The 1,073-nt window shown below is 40.3% G+C and overlaps 1 protein-coding gene across 1 annotated transcript; it reads right to left on the bottom strand.

Annotated features, from left to right (window-relative positions):
- Positions 1-221: 221 nt before the first annotated feature.
- Positions 222-839, bottom strand: LOC147515791 (F-box protein At5g41720-like). Its single transcript, XM_086593048.1, has one exon. The coding sequence runs from the start codon at positions 837-839 to the stop codon at positions 222-224; it is 618 nt and encodes a 205-aa protein (XP_086449174.1).
- Positions 840-1,073: the final 234 nt, after the last annotated feature.

The following is a 1,073-nucleotide window of genomic DNA, read 5'->3' as shown; positions in this document are numbered from 1 at the left end:
CGAAAATTGATTATCAAATCTGACCACTCCTTCCATCCTCTCGGGTTTTGTTAAATTATACCACACCATTTGCCTTCCACGGCTTCAAAAACTGCAACACCATTATCTGACTTAATAGGCCAATGAAAACATCCTTTCACCACAATGCCCAAATTCATTTTTCCACAGTTAAAAATGCAACACCTCACTATTGAAGGACAACTTCAAATCATTTTCAACCTTCAAATCCATTTCCATTTTATGCGGGAATCGAACTTTTCAACCACATGGCAAACGACTACCCCCGGCAGGTTGTTGACTTCTTCAGATCGTCTTATAGTGTTTCTGCAGTCTTCTGACAAACGCAGTATCATAAACTCCAACGGTTCCACAAAACTCACATACAAACCCATACACTGTGTCCGAAATCTAGTTTTATGACTGGGCAACATAAGCATTTGCTGCGTCGTGGGTTTGCAAAGGTAGTACACGTCCTTCATTTCAACTCCCTTGTGACCTAAAAGGATACCTTGCATTGAAGACGCCAAGATTTTGAAACCGTATCCACAGAAGTCCAGAGTAGGAGTAGGAAGTGGTAGAATGTGATCAACATTCAAAGCAAAGGATGTATACGTTTCCCAACCGTGTGCAGTCTGAATTATGTAACCTAGAAGAGTTCTCGTCTTCAAAACATAATCGTTAATGAATGAGGGGTCAAACCTACTCTTTTCCCACTCATGACAAACAAGCTTTGATTTGTCGAATAATGGGAATGGAGCACAGAGAAGAATCTGTTGGCACATTTTCTGAGGAAGAATGCAACCGCCATCTTTCCCCTTTCTTTTAGAAGATTGGGCCATCATTATGAAAAGTCACCAATAGTTCATGCACCAACACCCATGCTTATATAGCGCATGTTTACTATTTACTGGAAGGTGGAAAGTCACCAACAACCTAAGGACGTTTCAATGTTTCACTTCCAAAGGACACATCACTTCCAAAGGACACATTACTTTAGGGAATCTCTTCCAAAGGACACTTCCAAAGGACGCATTACTTTAGGGAATCTACTTATTTTGTGAAAGATTATTATT

The sequence above is a fragment of the Coptis chinensis genome, chromosome 2 (assembly GCF_015680905.1).
Source record: "Coptis chinensis isolate HL-2020 chromosome 2, ASM1568090v1, whole genome shotgun sequence".
Taxonomy (NCBI): Eukaryota; Viridiplantae; Streptophyta; class Magnoliopsida; order Ranunculales; family Ranunculaceae; genus Coptis; species Coptis chinensis.
The sequence above is the reverse complement of the archived record's forward strand: the minus strand, read 5'-3'. Positions and strand labels throughout refer to the sequence as shown.

Bases quoted from the DNA above. Each gene is read 5' to 3' on its own strand.
- LOC147515791 (XM_086593048.1), bottom strand. From the start codon at position 839: ATGGCCCAATCTTCTAAAAGAAAGGGGAAAGATGGCGGTTGCATTCTT.